General features: G+C 43.5%; 1 protein-coding gene and 1 long non-coding RNA gene across 6 annotated transcripts in view; one reads left to right on the top strand and one right to left on the bottom strand.

Moving 5' to 3' along the window:
• The window catches only part of Khdrbs3 (KH RNA binding domain containing, signal transduction associated 3), a 150815-nt gene that overhangs the window by 2559 nt on the left and 120958 nt on the right, over window positions 1–27298 (bottom strand). For 2 of the 4 annotated variants that reach the window (XR_015624364.1, XR_015624365.1), the window contains exons 8-10: window positions 6960–7018; window positions 5107–5255; window positions 3651–3708 (exon numbers count right to left, since the gene is read on the bottom strand). Coding sequence is in view for 2 of the 4 variants with exons in the window: in NM_022249.2 (NP_071585.2) it covers window positions 5164–5255; window positions 6960–7018 (151 nt within the window). In the remaining 2 variants the exon portion in view is untranslated. Of the gene's footprint in view, window positions 1–3650; window positions 3709–4634; window positions 5256–6959; window positions 7019–27298 lie in introns of those variants that run through there. The other 2 variants (NM_022249.2, XM_087558902.1) reach the window with 1 other exon arrangement.
• Window positions 10238–15166, top strand: LOC108351507 (uncharacterized). Of its 2 annotated transcripts, none has more exons than XR_015624824.1 (3): window positions 10238–10352; window positions 11526–11576; window positions 14616–15166. It is a non-coding gene; the product is annotated as an uncharacterized LOC108351507 (long non-coding RNA). The 2 variants fall into 2 exon arrangements; XR_015624823.1 differs by having other exon boundaries at window positions 10248–10440.

Genomic DNA, 27298 nt, shown 5'->3' with positions numbered 1-27298 from the left:
AGGACCACTTTAATGCTAATGATGAGCTCTCTCCTTCCTGTCCCTATTATTCACCACAGACTGTTGAAAACAGTGACTTACAGGTAGTTGGATTTCTCAATATATTTCAAAGCCATCAGTTTTATATGGGACCTTTCTCTGTACACCATGATAAGTATCTCTATGTAGTTTTGAGCTAAATTTGCTGGGCTCTAGGAGGTTTGTACAGAGTTCTGGGTGGAATTTAGTGCATGGAGGTGTGGTCTCTGCAGAGCAGGCAGGAAGGGAGCTTCTGCACATGCACCATGTCCCTCACCTACCAGCCTAGCTCATCTCTCCCTTTCATCATCCAACACGGTTGACATTTCCTCCAGGATCACACTGTCTTATGCAAACACATAGCAACAGGAGAATGAAAGAACTTTGACCTTGTTTTGGGCATCCTTGTAGATGCATAGCTCTATGAAGGCAGACATTTCTGTTATATTCATTTCGTGGGTGGTGACCCTACCAAGGGGAAGTTTCATCCAAGGTTACCATGCTGGGTCATGGATACTCCTATAACGTGTTCTGTTCTGTTCCTGTGGCCCTATTGGCAACTTCCTTTCTCTAAGTACCCTGCCTGGGTATTGCATCCCTCTTCTGGCATCTATAAAGCACCTTACATGCATGTGTCCGAGGCCATGCTTGTTGGCACTTGGCTTTCTAATTTTTCACAGCAGACCTGTGACACTTGGAAGGGCAGGAGCTGTCTCTGTCTCTATAACCTTTCCACCTGTTGCTAAGCAGATACTCAGAAGACAGGTACCCCACGTGAATACTAAAAGTGATTTGACTTGGAATAAAGTACATGATTGGGACATGATGTTTTCATTGAAAAGTCAATGCATCTCCTTATGCAATAACATGGGGCAGGGGTAGGGAAGGGAGGAGCAGTGCTAGTCACATGTTTGGCGAATGCCCAGTGGGATATAAGGTAGCAGACGGCTCCCCATTATAAGAAGCCTTCACTACGACAAGACCGGTGTAACATGAAGACCGGAAAAGGAAGTGATTTAAAACCCGAAGACTGTAGATCCCAGCATCTGTACGGAAACCTGGCTTCTATCAATTATGAGGACTTAGAGCTAACATAATGACCTCACCTTCCGAAGCTTCATCGCTGCCTCTATAAAATGCAGACGGCAACACTTAAAGTAATTAGAATTCAATGAAATAGTTTACAGGAAGTGATAAGCACAGGCTTGGCCACTGATACAGCTTGCAACTACTGTGCAACGGCATCAAGACTGAAATGAAGTAACAATCACAAAATCAGCTCTTCAGAGAGGGCAGAGGATGGCAATATAATTACCAGCAGAGGGGACCCTGGCTGAATTCAGAGAGGATGATGGGAGAGTTAACAGGATACTGAGTTGAGTCCTGAAGGGATGTGCAAAAGAGCATAGGATACTGATTGACTAAAATGACCAGATTTCAAATGACTTAAATGAAGGGTCCTGTATCTTTTACATCACTGTGACCCCACTAGCTAATCTGCATCTAGGACAGAACTCATCCTACGGAATGTCATCACCTGAGACAGAAGGAGGACACAGGAAGAGACAGGGCAGGAGCAGAGCACACGAGCACAGCATAGTATGGAGGCATGACAGACACTCTTTATAGCAACAAGAGGAAGTCAGGTTTGTGGGAGGGAGTGACCAGCCAAGAGACTGCCCTGTAGCTGTGATGCTCGACTCTATCAGCCAGACTGCATGGAGAATTGCCCAGGAGAGAAGTAAAAGCACACGAGGGAGGCTATCACTTCAGGATGGCTCTGGTGAATCAACAGCTTAATCCACTGAGAGATTCAAACTGTGAACAGACTATCTGCAAATGATGGAATGCTGCAAGGCGAGCCTGGTTGGGGGAAGTGTGGACCTGGGGGCTTGTTCATCCAGGGACTGACTGTGTCTAGCTCCTTCCTGCTTCTGCTCTGCTCTGAATCTTGCTTGTTGTGGTAGAAGCAGCTCTGTCAGGGCCTCCCTTAAGTCATAGGTTGCAGAGAAGCAAAGTATTACTAATGCAGCAGCCAGTAGAAGCCCTCAAAACAGACAGGAACAGTTCCTACTTCCTGGAGTAATCCCCGTTCACCAACTGATGGAGCTACGGACTCTGTAAAAGTGAAATATAGGTAACAGGTAACCTGTCTGACTACCCCACAAGTCCTGATTGAAGAAGCCTACCCGAGGACTGACACACTCTAGACTCAGAACAGGGTCTGAGCCAGAGAGAGCAAGGGAGTGCATCTACTTCACGAAGGCCTGCAGGGAAGGGGTTGGTTTTCCCAGAGCTTATACAATGGACCATTGCCAATACCCTGACTATAGCCCTGTGTCACAGTTTTGACCCACAGAATTTTATGATAATACTCTATTTGCTATGTAAACCACAAGAAAAGAAAAGGCTACCTTTATTCTTTGCTCTGCCAATTGCTAACCAAGAATACTTCAGAAAGAAAGGACTCCAAAGCTCTGACACTGACATGTTACATTCCTTCCCTACTTAAAAAACAAACCCAGGCAAACAACAAACAATACATATCATCATTTTGCTCTATTAGAAGAGATTCATTTCTTTCTATGAGCGGAGATTCATTTTCTATGAGCAATTTAAGCATTTCAGTTAATTCTGACTATTAAGAAAAGCTTGTATGTTTCTCTATATTAGATATGTGAATTCAATCCTGACCACTGAGCTGTATGTGACTGTATCAGTGTCTGGTTAAACAATGCCTACAGTAGGATCACTTACTGAAAGACAGAGAACCATGACTACTGCAGCCTGCATCATTTCCTAGGGACTGACAGGAAGGGACACTTGCCCAGAGTGCACAGCTGAGTGCCAGAGCTTAAAGATAAACACTTGAGGCCAGCCAGCCAGGCAAGGTGGTATATGCGGGCTATGAGTTCCAGGCCAGCCATGGCCACAGAATAACAGTGAATCTTAGAATACGAAAACGGAACAAAGTACCAAACCGCACAATAACACCCTCAAACATCACACCATAAAAGAGAAGTATCAGAAAGAGCATGTGGCCCAGGACCTGAGTGGTGTGTGTCTGCAGAGTGAGATCAAATTAACGATGCCATCACTCCTTTACAGATACCTGCTTTACAGATCTCCAGAGTTAAAAACAGATTGTATGAAACACCTGGTTTGATTTTATTTTATAAAAGCCCTAATTTTCGAGATTCAGAAGCACAAAGCACTGTTCTCCAAGGTCAGGCTTTGAAAAATTGCATATATATATATATATATATTTCTGTAAGTTTTTGCTTTCACACATATGTGTAAAACTGAAAGGTTCACATTTAACATTCAGTTTGGCAGACAGACTGCTTTCTTTAACTTAAGGATTCAGAAAAACCTTTGCAGATTGTCCACTAAACTGTTCTATTCTCACTGAAAATTATGCTAGGAATCTAGGTGCAGACAGCCTGAGCCTCCTGTTTCTAGCCTCTGCCCTACTCATGCTGTGAATGTCTCCTGGCTGCCCCAGGAGGTCTCTCTGGACCTCAGGGTGCTGTCACAAGGGAAGAGGTGGTGGGGGCCCCAGGGTTCATCCCAGTGCATTAGCAAGAACTCCTCTCCTCAGCACCTCTAAATCATGGACAAAAGGCGCTTACCTTTGTTTGCTCTAAGTCACACGGAGCTCCTCTGACAGTCCAAGGTGGTCAACATTTCCTAACAAAAGAAGAAATCTGTTTACTCAAAATAAATATAAGGAAGCCCCCCGAAAAATAAAAGATAAACATTTTACATAATCTACAATTAAAACTTAAGCCAAATGGTTAACAAATAACTTGATTAAACCCTTGTCACTTTTAAGAACGCCCTCAATTATTAACCAAAAGATGTATTACACACAACTAGTTATGATGTTTTACAGTTGTTTAATAGGGAAGAATTGGCCCCAATTAAACTGGCTAGACTAAGGCTTTTTAGATTACTAAAACAAATTAAACTTTTTAAAATGAGAATTTAGGTGATGTTAAAACCTTTCTAAAATGGATAATGACACTGGCTAAGTTGTAATCTCCCTGGCTTTATTAGTTATATTAAGATAAATTAAGTGAGATTAAAATCTTATTTGATTCATTTACCTTTGAAAATGAAGACCGTTTAAGGGTTACACATCCTCAGCCTTGGCGAGTGCGACCTCAATTAGTCAAGTCAGAGTGTCTTTAAAAGCTCTGTGCTTATGCTTCCAGCATGGAGCGAGGTGTTCACTAAGGTACCAAAAGTCTCATAAAAAATCCAAAGTTGCACTAGTGAGAAAACGCTCGACAAGATGAAAACTGACCACATCCTTTTCAGAAAATCCAGTAGTTATTTTAGAACCAGTTTTAAAGTCAGGTTTGGTTTGCATGGGTTTAACTTGCCACTTGAGCAGTTCGATACCGTGTGGACTCTTTAGACCGCATTGGAACCTATGGTGAGTATACCATGGCACGTTTAATTTTATACCACTTTTAAAGGAAGCTGTACAATACTGAGTGTGACCCTTTTATGACAAGCGCTGTTAGAGGAACCCTTTCCCTGTTTACAGCTATTTATGAAGGACTTTTTAAATAGAAAAACCATGAAATCGTTTGCTCACACACACGAAATTTCTTTCAAAAGTTTATTTAGTATCAAGCAAGAGGAGACTTTGCCTAACACTACAGAACATTTCAGGACTCAGTTACAAAAGAAACCACATTGTCTGCACTTGTAATTGGCTCCCTTTTCACGCAAGTTGGCAAGAAAGAAAGAAAGAAAGAAAAAAAAACTAGCATATGGCTGAAAGATAAAATAACTAAATTCTATGGAAACCTTTAAAATGAAAGGTGAGGCTTATGTTAAAGAATGGATTAACATATTTAGTAAACCTATCTTTTTGTTTAACACTAGTTAATCAAAGTTATTTTTTTTCCTTTTCATAACCTAGCTTTCATATACAGACTGCAAATAACAAAATTTTACATGTCCTTCTTCTCCCTGCCAAGTGGATGCTTCAACAAAGTGGCTTTAAGTTCCATCCGTTCAGATTTTAAGCATTTTGATTTATTTAAAAAGGGATTGGTCATAGAAAACAATTACTTTGAACAGTATACAGGACGGTGGAGATTGGCTATTTCACAACATCAGACAGTACAGTCAGTATCTGCCATATGGCTGCTCTCTGTAGACGCCCTTCGCTGTCCTCGCCGAAGGAGCCTTATGTCTTGAGTTAGTCCAGTCCTCTTGCCCTAAAATCAGGAAGATGAATCATAATTAGGCCACTGTCATGAGGTCCCAGGAGCTTCATCTGTCAGAACCAGTGGTGAATGTCATACAGGAGATACATGTCTCTGATGAACTAATAAAAGAACCACAAAGAGAATGATTTACTTAAAAATATTGTGAACACAACACAAAATGATCGTGACATCAGCGACAAGATGGCCTTGAGAAGAGAATGACCTCTGTGCTAGGAATAACAACTAAGTACAAGAAAAATTCCCTGCTGGGGCAAATCCGACAGCAGCCTTTAACCAAACTCTGATGAGAATGAAAAAGGGCCATTCTAATTCCTTTCAACAGAAAAGACAAAACAGAATAGATAATTTGGGCAAAGAAAAAAGAGGAAAAAACAGAGATCAAAGTGGAAATGGTAGACTGAGAAAAGCTGCAGCCTCTTTCCAGGTTCTCCACACGGGGCCTGCAGGAGGCACACTGGCATGGATTCCTTCAGTGACACCATATCAGGAACAGCATGCATGCTGGACAGCTGTTAGTAGCCATAGACACTCTACTACTTTGCCCCCCTGAACTTCACCAGTGTCCAGTGTCAGGACACTCTCTGAGGTATCCCCAGTTCTCAGACAGCAAACAGTTAAGTCCCTGCCGTAACACAGAGCAATCAAAAAGCCATGTGTCCCCAGAGACCAATTTAAAAGACTGTGAGAGAAAAATACTTAAAATGACCTCTTCTGATACAAACATGCAATCAACGTCACTCCCTCTGGCAAACTCACGTGAACTTAAGTAGATAGCACTCACTAAACCCATGCATCTCTCTCAAGCGTTATGAATTAAAAAAAAAAAAAAAAGGCAACCAACAAAAGAAAATTAAAAAAACGGCCAATATAAGGCCACCCCAGCCCCTGGCAGGGGATATAAAATGCACTTCAAAGTGTATCAGAAAATGGGTTTTCATTTAAGGTCAGGGAAATGTCACAGAGTCAAGTTCCCAGGCTCTTGACTCAAAGGCACAGGACACTAGGCATTCTTGGAGCTCTGCCACCAACAGAGGCTTCCTGTTCCCTGATCCCTCTGCCCTGCAGCAAGGGCTCTTCTCACTATCATTTCTGTCGCCGCCGCCGTCAATTCTGTTAATTAAACCTGTCACCCTTTTGCATATTGAGACTCTGGTCATGGATTGCCCAGCACCTTTATGGGCTCCCTCGAACTAAGAACAGTTACCTCCTAATGAGCCTGACAAACCCCCGTGTCTCCTCCTGGGCTCAGCTTTTATGACCTTTATGAAATGATTCTTTGTATAATTTTTCTGAGGTCTTGGGGTTGGGAATGAATTAAAATGTAAAGATGGGAGAGGAAGAAGCATGTGGGCTATTATTTCAAAGGCGTCATCTCCTTTTCTAGGAAGAAGCAAAGACACGTGCCAGCAGGTGTCTGCGGTCTGGCGACCTACCCGTTAAAACAGTGAGAAGGTCAGCATGGCCATCGACTCAAACAAAACACCTAAGCGTGCGGTCTTTACACGTTTTGCTTAACTATTACGTGAACCTCTGGAAATAGTAAGGCGCACACAGAGCACATAGGAGGAAGAAGAGGGTCCACACACAAAATGAATTCGTCATTTAAACAAGTGTGGCTGTGTCTTCTAATCAGGAGCTTTAAGGCTTGTCCACGGCCACTTGCCCTCTCTCTCTTGTACTATGGCCACTCACCATAGGAATCATAAGCCTCCTCGCCGAGTCCATGCCCGTAATCATAGTAATCCGCTCCGCTGCACGAACAAAAGAAAACATTGTTAGCACAAGATGTTTCTGCTGTGGGGTGAAATCATACCCAGCGAAGTACTCAAAACCAGATAAACTAACAGTAGAATGGGCTGAAGTGGAATCAATTCCTGACATGACAGAATGCTGAGAGAAGACAGACTTTTTAACTATCAAAAGCTCTACTCTTAACTCTGGAGGCTGCCATTCAAAGCACATCTATCTGGCCAACCGCCCCACAGAGCATGAAAGGCAGGAGTCCTCAGAGGGACTGGCGGAGAACTATACGCCAACAACAAAGGCTGGCTTCCCAACAGGTGCTGTGGAGGATGGGGCAGGAGGCAGCCAGCACCAGTCTTTCCTAAAGACCGAGATGGTTTCTTAGACTCTGGCATACTCTCCACAGAACTTGGTACTATGACAGTTGAGGGCACTTTGTTCATCTATTAATCAGGCCTGGGAGCTTCTGCTTTTCTTCGTCAGCATACTGTACTACGATTGGAGTGGCAAAAACTCACGCTGGGTGCTTGGAGAGAGTGCACTGGGAGAGCAGATGAGTCATCCCAGGGAGTTGTAAGGCCTTTCCAACAGATGGGCAAGTCTAGGGTCTAGTCTACCATGACCTTGAGATGGTGAGGAGAGCCTGCCATCACCAAGATTGTGCAGTAACTATATAAAACAGTAGCACCACATTTGAAGTGTAGATGGTTCTGGTTGTTTTTACACATAGACACTGGGTTACTGAGCCATGTATCTGAGGAAGAGGTTAGGTTCCATTTATCCCCTTAGTCTTTCTTCTTTCCCACAAATTTTGCAAGATACTAGCACCTTCATAATTTCAAGTTCCAACGGCCAAACAGGAGGCTTCCAAGCACAATGGAACCCAGCTTGTATTCCACACCTTTACAGCATGGCATCTTGTGTGGGCTGCTGAGATACACATGCTCTGAGACAAGGTAGGAGAGCTATCAATCCAAGTTACAGGTAAGGATGCCAGAGAACCAGCCTAAAAACCTCACTGGTAATAGCACAGCTCAGTTACCCCTCATCCCGTGTTGCCTTTCTTGTGTAAAATACACCTAACAATCTATAGGTACCATGAAGACACCCGGCTCCCCTCAGACCTCAGCAGAGAGGTGCTGTTCCACTGAGATGCAGCTTCCTGTTACTGCTCCTTCAGCTTACAAGTTCTCTTTCACCCTCCAAGCCTAAATGTCACAGTTCTCCCATTCATAATCAAGTTGGCTCCCATCCTTGGTTACTGTCATCATCTCTCATCCTGGCCTATACTAGAGGCTTTGACAGCAGGCACGGAGGGACCAGTGTGTGGAAAAAGATACACACACAGAGACAAACAAGAGACAGACAAGCAGATATACACATACATACACAGACATATACATACACAGACATGGACAGACACACAGACATACACAGAAACACACATACACACAACCTGAGCAGCTGACTTATTGACAGCTTCTCTGTGGGCACTATCCCACCTCATCTGAAACTGCTTTTACTGTCATCTGACAATGAGCCTTGGACAAGCTGAGGCGCTATACTTGCTTGTGGTAGCTCCTATAACCAAGGCTCTGCGGCCATGTATAGGACCAACGCCACTCCCTTCCTTTCCTCAGGTGCTCACTCTTCCACATGCCTTTGCTCTCCTAGAGTTCACGTGACCCATCCCCACAATCAGCCCAGATGTACGGGTCCCCGGGGACCATGCCACTCAGTCCCAGTAACTGCGCACAGCATTATTTGTCTCTGCCTTCTGCTCTCTCTCCTCCTCCTGTAGGCCTAACTTTCCCTGAGGCACACTGAACAATTACAGTAAGAAGAACTAGCTGGAACAAAGAGATAGACCTCTACATTCAGAGAGACAGACGAAACAAAACAAAAAACAACAAAAGACCCCAAAACCCTACACCAAGCAAGAGAACCAACAAGGCTCTTCTACAAAACATGCTATTGCTTTAAATGACACTTTTTCTCTTCTTTAGCAGAAACTCAGATCAGCCAAAGGTTTGAAGGCAATGCTAATGTCTTCAAACATCAGTCAAGACCCCTGTGTCTGAACTCTGGCCTCTGTCTACAAAGTCCCTGGTGAAGTTACTGTCATGTATAAGGTCCAAGTGCTGGACTGGCTGGATCCTGCAGTGCTCCTCAAGGCACAGCCACTGAACATGAATTCAAATGAGTCAAGCTACTTTATTGTGTTGCAAATAAATGGATGAAAGATGCCATCAAGGAACTAAATTTGAATGAGTCTTGTTTTTCTTTTCTAGAGTCAGAGGTAATATTATAATGGCTCCTTTAAACAAATAAACTTCATGGTTCTTAAAATTTTTAACCTGGTACACAGATAAACTCAGACTGCCCTTCACAAAAACCGGAAGGACTTCGTTTTCTAAAACCGAAAGGACTTCATTTCCTAAGACAACTCCCAATCGGTTACCTCAGAGCAGACATGACAGACAGGCACTGCGACTAATAAACCAAGAGGGTAACAACCACCTCCTTCATTAAATAACATCACTGGTAATGAACATCCACACAGGCTGGGAATTTATCTGTGGAGAGCACACATACAACTCAGGGTGCGGTCAGGTCATGAATATTTTCCAGTGATCAGGAAGATAAAAGGCAGCATAATTTGGCCCTGCATTGGTTTGGTGATAAGACAATCTTAGTTTTGACAAGTGAAAACTTTAAATTGACATTTGCTATCACTTCACCCGGTTTCTGATTATTTATTGCATGACTGTCATCAGGCTGTGAAGCTGGAGCAGCTGCGCCCCATTCTCCTTCCTGTCAGCTTCGTCAGAATTGCTTTCCTAGCGTTTCATTCCGTGTACCTCACATTGCTATTACCAAAAGATGTGTCCTATTTCCTGTGGGTAAACTAAAAGCCATGGCATCGCAGAAGGGAGACAAACACTAAGAAAATCCCATTAAAGGGCCCAACCTACAATATTAATAAAAACAAAGAGAAAAAACAAGACAAACAAACAAGCAAACCCGTGAGTCTGAACAGTCCACACTCCATCATTAAAGATGCAGGTCAGGGCCTCCCTCGCTGAGAAGTCAGGAGTGGGCTTCTCCTGGTCACCTCCCCAGTGATGGGCTAGCTCATACCAGCTCCGTCCCATTATGACTCAGTTGACGAGGAATGATCTCACTCATTCTTAAAACTTTTAGAATGTTTCTTGCTTCCATCCTCCAAGTCAACAAACAGGCCTGAATGCTACAAGATGGCATGCTCCTCTGACCTCCTCTGAGAGAGTTCAGGGCACGGGCTAAAATCTCTCACTTCTGTCCTTTTTCCAGAATAAGCAGGTAGAGCATGCAGTGAGCACAGACTCCAAAAGGTCAACCTCCCTTTTCCCAGATCAAGATCCCTTGAGTAAAGAAGGAATGCTCGACGGTAACTTCCTCTGTCCCTAAACCTCCTGGTTAGACCTTTCCACTAATTTCTATTTTAGAGTCACTGGGCCATTTTATTAGACTCTTGCTTATATTTACATCAGCAAAGGCAGCCCTCAACGTTGACATACCCCTGTCAGCAGGCCTCAAGGACCGTTTGCTCCAGCCACCTCATCCTTCCCCTAGCTCAGTCTCTGAAACTCTGCACGAGGAGAAATTGAGGGCAGCTTTTCCTTGAAGTCACCTATGTTATGTGTTCACTGCCTGAAGCCGAAGCTGGCAGGAAAGGCAAGCACTATTTATTAGCGCAACGTCTCCTAACACATATGCATAACTACAATACTACACTTGTGTGCAAACACTTCAGTATATCTCACAGCAGGTCACCAACCCTGAGGCCTACTGCTCTCAGCATCTATATACGTAATCCTTTACTCTGAAGGTCCTCTGCACTCTTCTTGTCCCTTAATGAATCACCTAAGCAGCATGTCATTAAAACACAAAGTAGTTCTGTTTCTGGTAGGGCATGGCAGTCTTTGGAACCATCTCACCCCTGTCCCCTCAAACATTTGGCTCTGTGGAAAACAAGGCACTTCTTGGCTCTTTTCTACCACTGGCATCACCTTGCCCACAAACCTGACAATCACTCTTCTCTTAGACCTGTCAGGTTGGAACATCTGAGTTCAGTCCTCTTATGTACACGAACCCCTTCATGATTTTCCATAGCCACTTTAAGTAAAATCTAAACACCCAAGCCTCTCAATTCTATACCATCTTTTACAGTGTTTCTTCTAAGATTTATATTCATGTGCTGACTGCCTTTTAACATCTAAACTTCTAACAGATACTCCAAACTAAAAAAAAACCTCCATACTCCATCAGCCCTCTTAACTCATTCCTCAATCTGCCCACCCAAGTACCACTAAGTCTTAACCAGAGCACATCTGTCTAGTGTGCTGAGAGCAAAAGTCTAGAGACTCCGGTGCGGCTCTACACCTTCAAGTATACTTGTACCATGCCAGCCAGGGCTGCAGGAAGACTGCAGTCCATCTCACCATGGCAACTCTGCCCTTCATCTCACTCTAGGGCACAGCACTCCAACTGATCTGGACAACACTTCGCCATTTCTTCTGTTAGGTGAGAAGGCAAGATCCATGAGAAAGGGCTGTGTGTCTGCTCTATTCATATGCATATGTGATATGGTGATATGGCTCAATTTCCCTCAGAACAATGTCCAGGACACAGGAGTACAACTCACCTAATATTAGCCTAATATACTGAGTGAGTGAATGAATGAATGGTAACATTATAGGTGAAAAAACTATGTACCGAGACAATCTGGGAAGATACAATGTTATGAGTGGTAATGCTAAACCAGAGGCATCTATTTCCTCCTCCTTCTCACGGGATGAGAAGCAAAGGCAGAAAGCTTGTTACTTTGTAAGTGTAGCAGGATCTTGACAAAATAAAATTAGATCCTGAGCAGACTCAGGCATTCAAAGAACACAAATGGGATCTTTGTGTGCTAGACACTGAGCTGAAAATTCCGACAAAGAAACAAGGTGCTACATCTGCTCCTGTCAGCAGCACGGGGGTATGAATGTGCCACACAGCCTCTTCTTCTGAGGTAAGAAGGGAGAGGAAAGACTTCAACACAGTTGTCTGAGAGGAGCTGGGGAACAGTGTGGGAGGGGAGCTGGAAGAGGGGAATGGGGTCAGACTTCAAAGTATTTCTTGGACTCTTGAATCTACTCTTTTACCTACTATATGGATATATATATATATATATATATATATATATATATATTCCATACACACACACACACACACACACATATATATATATATATATATATATATCAGATGTCAGACACTGCTCCACAAACCTCTTAAGTAGACAATATTAATTTTGTTTTATTCTTCAAAAGTCAATCTGTCTCAGGTTAACCCTACTGTGCAAGGATAACCATGAGAAGACTGAGGCTGGAAGGTCAGTTGGGTTAGCCTGATGCTCACAGCAGGCTGCATCCCTCACACCTGCAAAACTACAGAGTCTGGCAGGTACCCTTTGGACAGCCGAGTGGCAGGTAGCCTGCTTGTTGCTAACAGTTTTTCACCACCTTTCTGTATATATAACACATGGCCAGCCTATATCTTTGGCAGCTGTCATGCCCTTTGTATCCGGTAGAAAACAATCTTTGTTTTTAGAAGTCTTCTTTATAAACATTCTTTTCCTGCCTTAGTTCCTTTCCCCGTGTTGCTGTGATGAAATACACTGACAAGGGCAATTTAAGGGAGAAAGGATTCACATGGGTTCTGGTTCAGGGTGTGTGGTCCATCATGACAACACGATCAGAGCAGTCAGGAGACAGGGATTAATGCAGGCTAGTACGCAGCTCCATTTGTGCATTTCACATTCAGACCCCTGTCTACCACTAAGATGAGTCTTCTCATATAACTTGACAGCATGCCAGAGAGGCCCATTTCCCAGGTGATCCTAGATCCTGTCCATTGACAACCGTACATCCCTTACTGTGCTTTCCTACTCTGGTAGTCCTGCCGAGTTCCTTCTGAAGCAGAAGAATGAATCCTTCATCTCTTGGCCTCTGTACCCTTTTTTTTTCCTAGTGCTTTTTATAGATTTACCATTTCCATCCCACTCCAGAGCTGGTTTGGCCATTATGGGCCATGTCTTCTTAGCCACATGGATATTAATTACAAAATCATCCATTCTATGAGAACTGTTCTCTCAAGGTATGCCATTTTTAGTATGCTGAGTCTAGTGTTTCAAAAAAGCTTTGCAAATTTTGGCAATGCATGAATTCTTGCTTCTCAGATTCTCAACTTGCTTGTCTGTCAATGCAACACCCATATACGCACACATACACACTCACTCACACACCCTTACTTAAAATACTTTCTTGTGGTAGAAAGGGGTCAGAATATTATATTCAGTGGGATATTCAAATTGCTTATCTGTTTGGGGAGGAGGGTTTCATGGTTCTCCTAGAGCATGATGCTACCAGACCCATGGTCTTGGGCAGACACTGCTCCTCTTCATTGGTGGGCACTGGAAACCCACCAATGGAAACTTCCAGAAGCAGCTCTCGGAAGCACTAGAAGGCTCCCTCAATCCTGGCTGCCTGTGTCAGGGCCTTCTCCTAGCTGCTCTTTCTCACAGTACCCTTGTATGTCAGGGCCCTCCCCTAGCTGCTCTTTCTCACAGTACCCTTGTATGTCAGGGCCCTCCCCTAGCTGCTCTTTCTTCACAGTACCCTTGTATTAAATGTGATTTTGCCATCCCTGCCCCACCCTGTGGTTTTATCTGTTTCTTTCCTTGGGAATCTTTTAAAACTTCTAACAGTTTATGGGACAAGACTCTAGGAAGGATGGGGGGAGGGAGTGAAACAGGTGCATATTTTGATTTAGGTCTGTGTTTTTCTTTTTATTCTGTTCAATTTATTACTCACTCAAGTCCTAATTCTCAAAGTCTGAGAAGAGGCACACTGTTTGATCATCACAACAATGTGACAGATGACATAAACCTTGCCATTCGCATTGCTCCCCACGACGACGACATCATACACTAGAACTCCAAAATCAGGGATACCTGCAGCTGGACATGAGCATGGGGACCAGAGGTGGTCTGTACCTCAGTGGAATCTCAGTGAGCTCTGTAACTATTCCTTGTTCCTGTGGTTCTGACAACTTTTCACTGCTGCACTGCTGAATTCCCTTTCGAGGTCTGGTGACTAACACTACATCTTTGGAATAGACTTACAAGGCTGATTCTTTCCTATTATTTGACTTGTCTTTTTCAGGAAAATCTTTCTGAATATATTATCATCAAATTAATATTTAAGCCAATACTTGGTAAATTTTTATTATGTGACATAGGCAGTTGATCTAGAGCAACTTCCCTGTTCAGTGTTTCTATTCTACCAAGAACCATTAATCCTTATGCTAACAATGAATTTCTATAGATAACGCAGAATAAATGAAAAGTAATACTTCAAATGAAATTTTGGGAGTATTCTTATTTTTCTATTATCACAGGTAAGTGAAGATCTGAAATTCCTTCAGGGTAAATAGCTAAAAAAATTTTTTCAATCTACTTTCAATAAGAGCCTCCCTTACCTAAAAGTTCTTTCATAATATTTAATGGCATTTCCTCAGGAGGATGTTGAATAAAAAGCCACAAAACCAGGTTGTAGCAATTGATGAAAGCGGCTATAAGTGAAGTTGGATTCGCCTACTCGCCCCAGCCATGCTGCCTCTCAGCTTCTCCTGGACTCCTCCTCACCTGCTTCCCCACAGGAACCCTGCACCACAGGGCTGATGGCACCTCGTATGGGAGAGGAGATGGCACTGTCATACTTAAGGCTGTCTTCTGTGTTTGCAAAATGTATTCAAGTGAAACGGGAATGATACTCCTCTACACTGGAGGACTCACACTTGCATTCATACTGCTCCCTGCGACAGACAAGCACAGCAGACACTTCTGTCCACCAACAGCTTAGCATGAGACGACGATCCATTTCTTGAGAAGCACGCACACAGATAACACAGTTTAAACAAATTGCTCCACCCTGTGCTGCTTGACCCCGGGAAGATCCATCTCTCTCCTACAGATTACTGTTACATCTTTTAAATGGCTCAGAGCCACAGCTTTCAACGTGTGTCCTGAGGACCCCCAGGGTTCATGAAGTAAAAATGTTGTCATGATAATAAAAACTTGAGATGCTATTTGTCTTTTCCACCCTGCTGACATTTACACCAAACCATGTGTGTAAAACCACAGTGCTTTACCAATAATTAAGACAGTAGCAGCAAAACACTCTCTACCACACACGCGCGCATGCACACACGCACGTACGCACAGATAATAATTATGACTCACTGACTGCTCACATCAGTATTAGCATTTTGAGCCATGAAGTCCTTTCTAAGTAGGGAATGCACATTGTTTTTATAGGCATAATGCTTCTGCACACGTAACAGACAAGAGTACAGCATCAGCATAACATACCTGCACGGGGAAAGAGAACCTTGGAGATTGCTTTACTGCAAACTCTCTTTATTTCTACAGTCTAAAACTGAATCTACAGCAGTTCCACTGTATGCCAGCAATTTAAATAATGTTCAACTTAAAAGGCCAGGACAAATTTATAGTCTAATCAGGAAATCCCCCTGTCTCTAAGAGAAAGGAGCAGTCACCCTATCAGGTCTGGAAAATTGAAGGTCCGGTTTCCTGAATTACAGACCTTTCAGAACTGTTAAACCTGGCTGGGAGATATCACATTGTTCAGAATATCCACCGTGGAGCTGATGGGAGGGACAATGAAACTGTCAGACAATTTTATCATACTGTTCTTAAGATACAAAATAAAAATAAGAAGTAGGTATCTTGGGCACGTTAGGCAGGCAGCATATCTATAAATTTCACTCTTACACTCGGAAATAAGGAACTTAAAAACCTGTGATAGTTAATCTGTTTTACCCATTTTACAATATAATGAAAAATGACAGAGAACAAAAATCCTTCTCTCTCAATAATACATAGTAACTGAACACACACACACACACACACACACACAGAGAGAGAGAGAGAGAGAGAGAGAGAGAGAGAGAGACAGAGACAGAGAGAGAGACAGAGAGAGAGAGACAGACAGAGGGTGTGTTGGTTGGAGAGATGATTCAGTGGTTAAGAGAGCATGCTGTTCTTGCAAAGGACCTGAGTTGGTTCCCATATCAGGTAGCTTACAAGTGCCTGGGACTCCAACCCCAGGGGATCCAATGCCTTAAGTCTCCATTGGTCCCTGCACTCATGTGCACATATTCATATATACACATACATATAATTTACATGAAAATAAAGCCTTTAAAATTATAAAATTATGTTGAAATATTTAATAGTAAATTTATTTTATAAAGCTGAGAGGTATTAAAATATAAATTTTAACATGGCATTAGTGTCAGTTTATACACTATGAATTTATATGAAAAAAGTCCATTTACTTGTTATTATTCCAGAAAAACAAAATGATTTGCTTTACTTATCATATTCAGGATTTCTAAATACTTTAGAAACTGAACAGGGCTGGGGAAGTGGCTCAGTGAGTAAGAATACTGCTACACTAACACAAGACACGGGTCAGTTGCTAGAACCCATGTGAAGGTGCTCACAACTCCCTGTGCCTCCAGTTCCAAGGGATCTGAACTTTCTTTGGCTTCCTGGGGCACCTGTACTCACCTGAATATATCCAAACAGACACAGACACACACACCCTCACACAGACACAGACACACACACACACACACACACACACACACACACACACACACACACACACACTTAAAAATTCTTTTAGGTTCAATTCCTATTTCACAAACCAGAAAAATGTGGGTTTTATAGACTTAGAAATATGTCCTTTGAGTAATGAAACTAGGTAACTGTGAAGCCATGATGAGATTAAGACCCCTGTCAATGAAAAGCCTACTCAATTTCTCTGAGCCCAGAGCCTTATATTCCCCAAGTTAGTAACATCTGACCTTCCAGACCTTTCCCAGAATGCCCAGAAGTCTAGCATAAAGTCCTAACTCAGGCAAGGTGCAAATGGCAGCAGGATGTCCTTCCCTACCCCAGGTTTTAGCCCATACACTCTCCAAGGTATGACATGTTCTGGCATTGGTCTCACATCACAGGGCATAGATCCTAGGACTTTATGTATGGGCACAGGGACCCCAAAAGCTGTTTCTGCCCACGACTACTCCATCATGGTAGCCAGACTCCAGGGATACTGTCAGCCTTTCCCAATCTCATATAGATTTTCTATAAATTGTTCTTTACAGTTGCATAGGAGTAGGTTTTCACAGATAAAGTGACATGAGCCTGTCAAGTGGTTAGAGAACATGTTGCCGGAGCCACTGGAATCTTCAAAGTCCATGTTGGTCACTCCTGTGCCTTTGTGCCTTAGACCAATGCCTGTCCAGCTCACATCCACCTGTTTCACACAGCTGTTGGAGGGTTTTTTATTATTAGGTGTAAAGCACTCAGGAACAAAGGCAACCGTTACGGAGCCCTGCACTGCTAAGGGCTAACATGCCAGGGTTTGCCTTAAAGTCTCAGTTGGGACCGGATCCTGTTCTCCCTGTTGTAAGCAGCACCGTTCTGAGTAGGTAGCTCAGACTGGAGATTCAACTTTTACAAGTGTCTCAGACATAAGAAATGCTCAATCAAAGACAGAAAGGAAGGATGCTTAAATAAGGAAAGTGTCTTGTAATGCTTCATAAGCCACCACTGCAGCTGTGGTGTAGATGACAGGCTGATGATGACGTGGGGTAATTAGAGTTCACACATGCAAAGCACTTTCACTGGCCTGCCATTATATACAAAATAAATGCCGGCTGCTGTTCCTAACCCGATTGTTATAATTAAGGTTGTAAAGCCTCATTTCAGATGTAATAATCACTTTGTCTAATAAAAATGTTTTAAATGCCAATCAAAGATACCAGTTGCCTTCTGCGGTCCCTTTCTTCTGTGAAACACTTTAAGTGTCACCTGCACGATAAATGATATGAACATGCTGCCTGGTACTTTGTCAAATCAGAGAGAAGAAAGTGATCTAGGAGGGTCATGTGGCCTACCTATGGGCATTCAGGCTACACTATCTTAAATCAGTGAATAGAAATGATTATTTTCAGACTCTCAGATATTAAGCTTGGATCACTTGTCACAGCGACACACTCCAATGCATCTGCTGGAAGGTTTCACTCTCTGTTTAAAGTTCATCTCCCCAGAGAGCCTCCGAATCATTCTTCCTCTCCTCTGTTCACCACAGGGACAAAAGCACCAGTTTACACACTGGAAGACACACGCCTCAGAACACATCAAGATGCCTGCGTCCAAGGCTCCTATCTTAATGGAGGACCTGCTGTAACCACAACTGTCTGATATGATCTAGAATTACCACAATCCTGCTGACACAGCTGTGAGGCATCCTGTTAGGCTCAGTGAAAAGACTGGGCGTACATGAAGGCAGAGACATTCCACGGAATGGAATCAGGAATGAATAAAGGCAAGCTAGCATCCCCACCCATCATTCTCTACTTCCAGACTGGATGTCCTGTGGTCAGCTGCCATGATGCCTTCCCCCCAAACCATGTGTCAAAGTAACCCATAAGTTGCTTTCGTCAGGGTATTTTATGACAGTAACAGGAACATAGCTAATACATGTGGAATGCAGTGTAATCATGGAAGAACTCGTTATAGATGATGTACTGCACTCGGTCTTCTACACACTCGGTCATTCCCAGTGATTTGGCCATTTCATTGTAGAAATCTGTTTGAAAGCAACACCTTTCACACTATCACTGAAGACACACGCAGCTCCCACACTATGCGGTGCGAGATGATCTTGATGGCTCTTCAGCATCCTCTTCATTCTAAGCTTGTGGAACTGATACATGGCACCTACTATGTGCCAACCTTGGGGATGCAGTAGCAAACATGACTTGGTCTTTGAAATGAAATGTGGCTAATGTCCAGTCCCTCATACGGATCAAACAAGTGGGTATGCCCAGTGTGGTGATGTAAAACTTGGGACTCTAGAGTGGTGCAGATCAGAGAGGGGAAGGTTGCTCAAGCAGTTGTAGGGGACATGGAAAGTTTTCTAGGAAGAACAAAGGTCTGCGTTGGCAAGTAGTAAAGAAGCCAAAGAGGGGGAAAGCATGCTAACTGAAGACTTACAGTCTGACACAGGATGAGGAAGCAGTTTCAGAGACACAAAGTGATCTATCCAAGGCCCGTGGCAAGGCTACAAGTTGGGAAAAAGCCCAGTTACGCTGACTTGCTTTTCACTAACATCTAATTTAACCATCAATCACGGCAGTCTAATCTGTGATACGTCTGAGTGCTTTAAAAAGAAGGCCTGTCACTTCAGCTGACAAAGGAGATTACTGGAATTAAAAATCTCATGATCAAATCTAACAGAAAAAGCCAGAGACACTTCCAAGGTGCAGAAAACAGCCCCTCTGGGTCACATACCCATGAAACCAGGCACACAGCTGGTTCTTTCAGATAGGTATACATTTCTTTGCTGTAAGTACACTTTATCTTAGCAAATAAAATAAGTTCACTTATACATCAAGAAAGAAAACCAATAAGATAGGCTGCCTGCTAACATGCACATGTTCTTTATTTTAAGATTTACTTTTATTAGACTAGTATGAATATTCTGTTTGCATGTGTATATGTGTATTACATGTGCCTGGTACCTTCAGGGGCTAAAAGAGGGCACCAATTTCCTGGCGTTAGAGATGGTTGTAAGCTGCTGTGTGGTTGCTGAGGCCTGACTTTTTGTCATTTCCAAGAGTGGCCAGAGTCATCTCTTAGGCTGCACTTCTTCCTGATCAGTGGACTCCTGACAGGTGAGCTAGGGCTGTGGATGGGAGCCAGTGATAACCTCTTTGCCCAGTCCTCAGCTTCTCGGCTCCTGTTACACAGGAAGTCATCATGGAGACAGGAGAAGCTTCCAGGAAGCATCCTACTAGAAGACTGACCTGATGAGAAGAGGGATGGATAGGAACACCTGAAGCCTAGACTTCAAGCTTCAAAATGTCCTCTCATTAGCCAGGAAGTACTTTCCAGTCTGCTTCATAAACAAACAAACAATTGGGCTGATTCATGGTAGCACAGCTCAAAAGATCTGAGAGAAGGGTATGGGTGTGCCTCAGTCCTGACCCAGAGACCACAGCCACCCTTCCTACGGGAACAGAAGAGTCCTGCACTTGCTACTTCAAGGATGCAGATAATGCCGCAGAATTGGAGAAATTATGTTTTAACTAGAGCACGAGAAAACGAACATGTAAAAGGATAACAATCCTTTGTTGGTAAGACCACCACTGCCCAGGTAACCCTGGGTGACCCCTGTACAGAAGCCTCCCAATGTGCACTCCATGCGTTTCACAGACCACGAACAGGTATCATCACTGTGATGCTAGGTAATGCCAGGTGGACATCTGCACAACCAGGTCTTCACCTTAGACTGGTGCTTTCCATCTCACTGCATCCACTTCAGAAGAAGAGATCAAGGGAGCAGTTACCATGAGACAGGTTTTGAAGTAAATGGAGAAGCCAGGTTTCGGTTTTCTTTGTGCAAATTTAGGCAAAGTTAATTCTACTTTCTCATTAGGAGCACTGTTTGGAAAAGCTCATCTTTCTTGAGAGTGCTGCAAAGTTTAAGTGAGGCAGAGAGGTTGCTCAGAGACACTGTCAACAGTATTATAGCAATATTCTCTCCCTGGAAATACTGATATCACATGATCTAGTCAGTCAGCATGCAGTGATGCCTGAGAGCAAAGTGCTTTCACATCATGACACAGACCCAGTGATAATAACAAGAGTGGACATTGTCTTATACTGGCTGCACCTCACTGTCACTCCCTAACTGCACTGCTTGTGCAGGAGAAGACACACCCTTCCACCATCCCAGCAGTTAAATATAAGGTTTCAGAGGAACACACGCTGCTCGTGCTCACACAGCCAATGGCAGAGTCAGAACCCACAACTGGCCTTGCTGCACGCAGTACTCAAACCGCACACAGGATTTTCTAGGTAGAAGCAACAACAAGATGCAAGGTGGAGAATGTGACAAGTGGGCCTCAGGGGAGGAGAGCATGGAACAGAGTTTGAGAGTCGTTCTGGAGGAGCAGAAGGTGGCTGAGAATGAGCTTCGATAGAAAGAATAGAGTGTTATTGTAAAAATATAAAATTAATAAAGAGTAACGGTGTCTTTTACCCCGCTAGCTCTGTACTGAGGTGTCCAAGATATCTGCTAGATATCTTGGCACACTTTTCTACACTCAAACCCTCACAAAGAACACGCAACACAATAATCTTTGACCCAATTGGTAAGATATAATTGCCCACTTAAACATACAAAGCCCGGTACCATCCATCCCTTAGGAACATTAATAACAACCTGTAAATACACAGAGCAGAATCTTAACATCACCTGCCATCTTGTCCTGTCACGGCTTCTCTCCCTCTCTCCCTCCTGTCTCTTCCTCTCTCCCCTAGTCTCCTCTTCCTTCAAACTTCTCTCCCGCCCATCCTTCCTTCTCCTCCAATGACAGGCCTCCTTCTATCCTGTACCTGCCTCACCTGTGACATCATCCTACAATAGAGTATGTGTTCAAGTTCCAAAACCATAAAATCCTTTTTGTGGGGCAACATCGGAGTTGAGGTGAGGGCCTGCATGTGCTCTCTGTGGTATAAGGGAGACCAAGGTTGAATGTGTATGAAGTCTCTTTGTTAACTTTTCTTCCTATTAATTCTGGTAAATTTTCTGGAGAACCGATAGGTGTTTGGAATGGCTGCATGATAGGGCAGGTTGAAGACTTCTTTTTATATATGAGTTTCTCATTTGTGTTCATATTCTTTCCAGCAGACGAAATCTGGAAAGTGTAACATTAAGAGGGGAATGACTTCTGGGAAATGACTCATCCCAGAAAGAGGGAAAACACAAGTTCTTTTCTCAAAGGCAGATTCAGGAACTTGGGATGAATGAAACTGTTTGCTGAAGAAGCTAGCACAGTTACTGACTGATTAAAAAGTGTATTTACAAAGAACAGACGTATGTCAGCATCACTAGTGTGGTGCTTGCCGTATTTGTGGTCTGTGCATGAACTTACAGGATAGACAGCTACAGGTGACAGACTGTGTAGGAGCACGGTGCAGACTGGGAATTCTGATAGGGAATGGGATACCAGCAAGAATACCAAGAGGAAACTCCAGTCAGGTGGCTTGCCAGCCATCCCATCGGGCTTTGAGAAAATTCAGTCTGATGTCATGCCATCCTTCTGTAAGTGGGAGTCAGGACACCTTTCTAGCTTATTTTCTGAGGGTTTCATAGTATCATTCAATATCCTTTACTCCTGATTTGCTATTTCCTTTTATATCCTTACTTATTGATTAATTACATCAATCTTGACAATGAACAGTCTTTTGATTATTATTATTTCCTTTTCTTACAAATTTAACTGATGGCTGAATGTCTTGTGAGAAACAACTGGGAATGCAGAAATAGCTACAGATGCAGAGGGCAGTCCTTGGTCTGGGTGCTGATGTGTCTGTGTTTTCCATAGGAGAGCACTACAAACAAAGCAGCCAACATGCAATATCTGTTTGTAGCTTCTCCCTTGACCCTCAAAGTCAGCACCGTTGATTCAACTTTATCTTTCTTCCACAGCTACACATTCTCTCTTTCTGCTGTGATTATGATAACCCCCCAGATATTTGCTCAATTCAATTCTTTACAGTAACCCACGTACACAGTCCCACCTGCAATGTGAAGTGACATACTTGCCAATTTGGGGGACCAGAGCCTGGACACCTTTGGCAGCTACTGCTTTACTAAACACAGTTGCCGCCACAGATGATATGTTGGTTGTCCAAACAACACTCTCCATAAGAGGGCATTGGATCCCTTGAGAGTGGATTTACAAGCAGTTATGAGGTACCCAACATAGGTGCTGGGGACTGAACTTGTACTCATGAACTTGGTTTCTCTAAAAGCAGGACATGAGGCTATCTCTCTAGCCCCACAGCCTTTGGTTAGCTTTAAGTCTTTTTGAGACAGGGTCTCAGTGTGTAGCTATGGATGGACGGGAACTTTCTGTGGAGACCTGGCTGGACTAGAACCCACCTGCCTCTGCCACCTGACTAATTTCAAAGTTTGAAATGTGTAAGTTATTTCAATTGCATTGCTACTTAGTTTAGACAGAAAATGAATGTAACATCGTCTTTAAAAGTTCTTAGACCAAATTACTTAGAAATATCTTAAAGGGAAATGTAATACTTTCTATTGAAGATTTTGGAGTTCAAATAAGAAACTCACAGTACTTGGATGGCCCAATCCATGACGCAGTGCATTCCTGGTCTTTTGCACAGAGGACTCCGCTCACACAGACTACTGTTCTCACAGATGCTTTTCACTCAGGCAAGCTCTTGAATTGCTTTCCAATCTTAAATCAATCTTCTCAACAAAGTCAAACATGCCTAACTCATGTATAATTGCTACCATCAGAACTTAGGCTTTAAGGGTGGAGAGTGTTAGGCATTTTGCTCATTGACGCTTCCTTAGTACCCAGAACAATTTTAGGTGTAGTAAACCTTGTGCCAATCTGATGAACAAATGAATGGATGACGCTAGAGAAATGACAGGAATTTATATTTGGGGGGCAGGTAACTCTGTTAGATTGTGCCAAGTTCTTTCAATATGTGCACCACCCCATTTACACAGTGCTTACTGGTCAGCAGGAGTGGCCCTCAACCATGGCTGCTTGTGGAAAGGTTCTGTAAAGTTAAAGAAAAACAGAAACAAACTTATAGATAGCTAACCTACGCCAAGACCCAACTGGAAGATGAGAAAGAGGTGTTGCTCAGACACAAGCTTTGTAATTGCTGCACGGGCCTCTGTGAGCCCAGGTGGAGAGCACGGGAGTGTTCACACTTTCCATGCCATTTCTTCCTGTTCCCAGTGAGGACGGTCATAGCAGCAGACATGGACTTAGATGTTGTTCTTGAGTCCGAGAAACCTCCTGTCAAATTATGCTTTAATTTGAATATGGAAACCAGCCTCTGACCAATTCTTCCAGAAGCTACACTGCTTCCACACAGGAACTGTCCTAATAGGTAGCTGCCGTTTTTTAGTCTTACAGCACGGATTTCAGAGCTGACCCAGGCAGTGAGTAAAGAATAGGTCGGCAGTTAAAATCCAGGCAGACATACTAGGCAAGACAGGTAAAACACTCAACTATTTCTAATCAATAAAGTCTTGATTCAGTCTTACCTGGGACACTTTTATCTCTACTACTTCTGCTTCACTGAGAGCTCTACCTGACCTTCTCCATTGCTGAGAACATATTCTGTGGTACACTAACAGAAGACAATGCCAAAAATAAAACTATAGCCCACTTACTTAAAACTTAAGTAATTATTGACAATAACTGGGACAGAACAATAGCTACCAGCTGTGTGATAAGCTATTAAATATAAATTATTTCATATCAAGTAATGTAAGTGTTGCCCTTCCACTTGCATCCACAAACCAACATGTCGCAAAGAGACTTTACCCCAGACTGCATTCCTCACTGAAAGTAAGTATATCATTTCCTGTCTTAATAGAGCGCGTGGGAAGGAAACTAGGTCCTTCATCTAATCCTCTTTACCTGGATGCTCTCAGAAATCCTTGCCCCCATCTCTCTGATAGAGCTCCTACCGTGGAGTGCTCACTGTAGTGCTCTAAATCCAGGCACACCTATAAATACAACTTTCTTGATAGCAAAATCCCTTTCCAAAGAATATAGAAACAGTTCAACAAAGACTGTTTAACCAATGAGGTTTAAATACATTTTGAAGAATTCAGGCACTGACCTGTTTTTTATAACTCATCAAGTTCTGACCACAGGCCTACTGACAGCCGTGAGAGCTCTGTAACAATCTAACTTCACGACAGTTTTCAAGCATGTCTTAGGGGACTATGAATATGCAGACTGCTTATTTCTTGGTATTGTATCGAGAGGAAAGGCTGTCAAAGGTTTTGGACATGAAAAGTGGTTTCTACAGGCTGAACTCCCCGTCGTTCCCCTTCTAGGAAATGGTGTGAGGGGGTTCCAGCAGTGTGTGCTGTCTCCTGCACGCAGCTACGGTGACTGACCAGAGCACTGCCACGCACACCGCATGTACTAGTTCATTTAAACACACAGCCACAAGGAAGTTCTAGTGCTACACTTTTGTGAGAAGACTCGAAGAAGTTCTGTTTCCTGGCCAAATTCATACAGGTAAGGGCGTAAAGAAGCTAGAATTAAACCTAGGTCTACACAAATTCACAGGCACTATTTTCTTTACTAAACCTTCATGTTCAGTTGGAAGTTAACATTAGTTAACATAGTTAAGTGACTACATAGGTGCATGGGTGACTCTCGAGAGGGTCATACCACTGCTTGTCCTGGGAATGCATAATGTCCTTCATTTCCTCCCTCCCTCCCTCTCTCCCTCCCTTCCCCCCTCCTCTTTAAACCATCCTGCCACATTACTTATGTCACACCATTCCCCCTCCCCCCCCCCCCCCGCCTTTAACCGAGGCAACATTAACTTTGCTTTAAAAAGATCACATGAATGTAAAACTTATTAGGAAAGCTCTTTTATAAATCAATAGAAACACATTCTAAGGTTGTATGAAAATTAGAAAGAAGACAGGGAGATTGTGCAGCCAAGGATTAGAGTTGGGGTGTGAAACCAACACACGCTCTGCTCAGATGGCTCACCGCACAGTCCACAGTGCTAAGGAACTTCTTCCCAGTATGCTCACCCAGCATAGCATCTGTCACTGCTATGAATGGCTGATCATAAGTACGACTGCAATCTTTCTCAGCACTATTAAGCAGATGGCAGCGCTAAATCCAAATGATGTCGTACATCTCCCCGGTAGACTGTGTTTTCATACTCTACCGCTATTCTACAAGTCCTCGGTGATAAATCTCATGTATTCTCAAGAACATTAAACAGTGAACTGACAGTGGCAATTGATTTATTACCACGAGGCTGCCTTTGCCCCTAGAGAGTCTCCATACACTTATGGAAGAAGTGTGTAACGATTCCACCTGTGAGCACTGTTCATGTAGCCTGTACACTTCTCGCCATGCTCTCCGTCCACACACTTAACATTTTAGCACTAGCAAGCAGGACTGGGCTGCGAACTGAACTGGACAGGGATGCAGGATGACTGTTCCCAGCATTTCCTTCTAAGATGTAGGACAGGCAGGCAAATTGGATGACAAGCATGACAGCACCTAGCATGGTAACCAACGCTTGTCAGGAATGTCGTCACACCTTTGATGTAACTATGGGGAGAACATTCTTTTCTCTGTTTCATTTAGGAATTTCTTGGATCATTTTCAATGCAACGAAAGCATCATGTTTGCTAAGCTACGCTATGGAGGAGGCCGCTGACAGGGGCTGCGGGCTTCACGTTAACTGCTGCACTATTGCTGCACTATTAACTGTGGCGCTGGAGTCGCCATATCAGTCACTTGCAGTTCACTGACAAGATTATGCCACTCTCGGGGGACGTCATCAGGATCCTGCCTTGCCGGGGGAAAGGGCCTCCTCATCTCTGCTTTCTGGCCACCTTGCCAGTCCCTCTGCACTTCGAAGTCTCCTTGGCATCCCTAAAGTCACAGCTGAGGGCCTCTGCTCATTCCCAGCTGCCCTTCAGACATCCTGTCAGACTGACAGTCGATTCAGACAGATCTGCTCTACCTATTAGGACTCTTTCACCCATGTCTCCATCCTCTCTGCTGTGTTCACAGTGGAGCCCAGCCTGCCTCCTGCAATGCAGAAGTCCATCCATTCACTGCCCTGGATGAAGCTTCCTTGCTGTACTTTCTCAAGGGTCACTGATTTCTTTTATTAGGTTTTTAATTACCACCACCCCCTTTTCTTTTTTTATGGAGTATTCCACTAAGAACAAGTCATCTATTGGTCAGGAGTATAATTTCAGTTGGTATCTCTTTGGTCAGTGTATGTCTCATACTGTATTACAGTATGTGTTCACAGTTTTAATGTTCAATTTGGTTTCTTAAAAAAAAAGTCTGAAGGGCTAAGCTGTATCGAGGTGTGTGTGATGGGCCAGGCACGCTGCATGCAGTGGATCTCATCCCCTCAAATACCTTCACCACCACCACCACCACCATCACCACCATCACCACCACCATCACCACCACCACCACCACCACCACCACCATCACCACCACCACCATCACCACCACCATCACCACCACCACCATCACCACCA

The sequence above is a fragment of the Rattus norvegicus genome, chromosome 7 (genome assembly GCF_021556685.1).
Source record: "Rattus norvegicus strain SHRSP/BbbUtx chromosome 7, alternate assembly SHRSP_T2T, whole genome shotgun sequence".
NCBI classification, from domain to species: Eukaryota; Metazoa; Chordata; class Mammalia; order Rodentia; family Muridae; genus Rattus; species Rattus norvegicus.
The sequence above is the reverse complement of the archived record's forward strand: the minus strand, read 5'-3'. Positions and strand labels throughout refer to the sequence as shown.